We start from the raw sequence: 1,891 nt of genomic DNA on the forward strand, positions 1-1,891 counted from the left end.
AGTAATGTACTATTCCTCCTTGAATAATTGATAGTCATAATTTTTATGATTATGATATTATGACAAATTGTGTTTTTTACTTACCTCACATAACCAAACCAAAAACCAAACCCATTGCCATTGAGTTGATTCTGACTCATGGCAATTCCATGTGTTACAGAGTAGAACTGCTCCATAGGTTTTTCTTGGCTGTAGTCTTTACAGAAGCAGATTGACAGGCTTTTCTTCCATGTCTCTGCTGGGTGGGTTTGAATCTCCAACCTTTAGGGTAGTGGTTGAGTGCAAACTGTTTGCATCACCCAGGGACCATACCACATATTACAGGACTTATGAAAAAATAAGTAGGAGTCACATCTTGCTTGATGTCAGTGTTAATGCTTTCTGTTCACAACTCCCTCGTCTGCTCTTCTCATATTGTGTGTGGGACCACTCAGAAATCCTTGTGCTTTTCTCCTGGTGACCATCTCTTACATTTCTCCATGGTTGCTTATTCCAAACTCCCCTCAATAGAATTTTCAAAATTTATATGTTCTCTACTCTGTGTAATCCCGTGTGAACACTACAGGATGAATTGGCAACCTGGATACCACTCCATTCTCGTAATTCTCCTAGTTCTTCTTTGCTGGATTTACCTCATGTCCTTGCTCTCTCAATGTGGTTCATGGTTCAGTCTTCAGATCCCTCTTCTCCTCTCCTCCTCTCTCCTCCCCCTCTCCTTCCCTTTCTCACTCTCCTTCCCTCCCCCTTCTCTCTGAAATGATCCCATTTAGTCCCAAAGGCTTTAAATATCATATCTGCCTGGATAACTCATTCATTTATATCTCCAGTACTTCTCTTGCTCTGAGTTCCAGGCTTGGATATCTAACTGTATACTCAAATCTCTACTCTAATAACTAATAAGCATTTCATACTTAACAGATTTAAAACTGAGCTCCAAATATACACCCTCCAAAAAGTCCCTTCTGTAGTTTTCCCATTCCATTCAATGGTCACTCTATTCTTCTCTTTGCTTTTCTAAAGAACATGGAGTCAACTTTATCTCCCTTCTCTCACACTTGTCATATATTCCATCTTCAAATACTACTGGTGCTGCCCTCACTAACATTACTGCATTACCCTGTACCAAGCTGCCCCCTCTCTTGCCTGGAACTGGTGTCCCTGCTTCTACCTGTCCTCGCTTCAGGTTACTTTCAATACAACAGCCAGAGTGAGCCTTTAAGATGTAAGTCAGATCTCATCATCCATGATCTGACCTCTGGCTTGAAGTTTTCCAATGGCTTCCTACTATATTTAGTCTTCAGGATACTAGTTAGCCATTGAAGTTACCCTAATCTCATATATTGCCACCCTCCTCCTAACTCACTCTGCTCCAGACACTCTGGCCTTTTGCTGTCTACCAAGCATGTGCCAAGCATGGACCTCTCTCTACACCACTGAACTTGCTCTACCTCCACATATTCACACAGCTCACTCCTTTACTGCATTTAAGTCCCTGCACAAACCTCACCTGTTTGTGGAGATCTTCCTTCACCAGCCTATTTAAAATGGTACCTCAGTCACTCTAAATTCACTTTGGCCTGCTTTATTTTCCTTAGTAGCACTTGTCTCTACCTGATATTAAATATCTATTTGTTTACCATCTTACTCTCTTATTAAGTGTAAGCTCTGGGAAGGCAGGACACTTGGACTGTTTTGTACACTTGTATATTACCAGCATGAAGAACCATGCCTGGCAGAGAGTTATTGAATAAAAGAATAAATAAGATACTATCTTTACCTTCAAGGAATTTACAATTTTTTTTGAGGGACATAAATGTACAAATAGCACAGGACACATACCTTGTATCTTTTATTTGCACTGTTGTGGTTGAGTAGATGCTTACTAAATGTT

At 40.4% G+C, this 1,891-nt stretch overlaps 1 protein-coding gene across 1 annotated transcript in view; it reads right to left on the reverse strand.

Moving 5' to 3' along the window:
- The window catches only part of LAMA2 (laminin subunit alpha 2), a gene marked incomplete at its 5' end in the record, with an annotated part of 457,095 nt that overhangs the window by 194,466 nt on the left and 260,738 nt on the right, over positions 1–1,891 (reverse strand). Inside the window, one exon of the mRNA XM_012554936.2 lies at positions 1,056–1,213. Within this exon, the coding sequence (XP_012410390.1) occupies positions 1,056–1,213 (158 nt within the window). The remainder of the gene's footprint in view (positions 1–1,055; positions 1,214–1,891) is intronic.

The sequence above is a fragment of the Trichechus manatus genome, unplaced genomic scaffold, assembly GCF_000243295.1.
Source record: "Trichechus manatus latirostris isolate Lorelei unplaced genomic scaffold, TriManLat1.0 scaffold00002, whole genome shotgun sequence".
Taxonomy (NCBI): domain Eukaryota; kingdom Metazoa; phylum Chordata; class Mammalia; order Sirenia; family Trichechidae; genus Trichechus; species Trichechus manatus.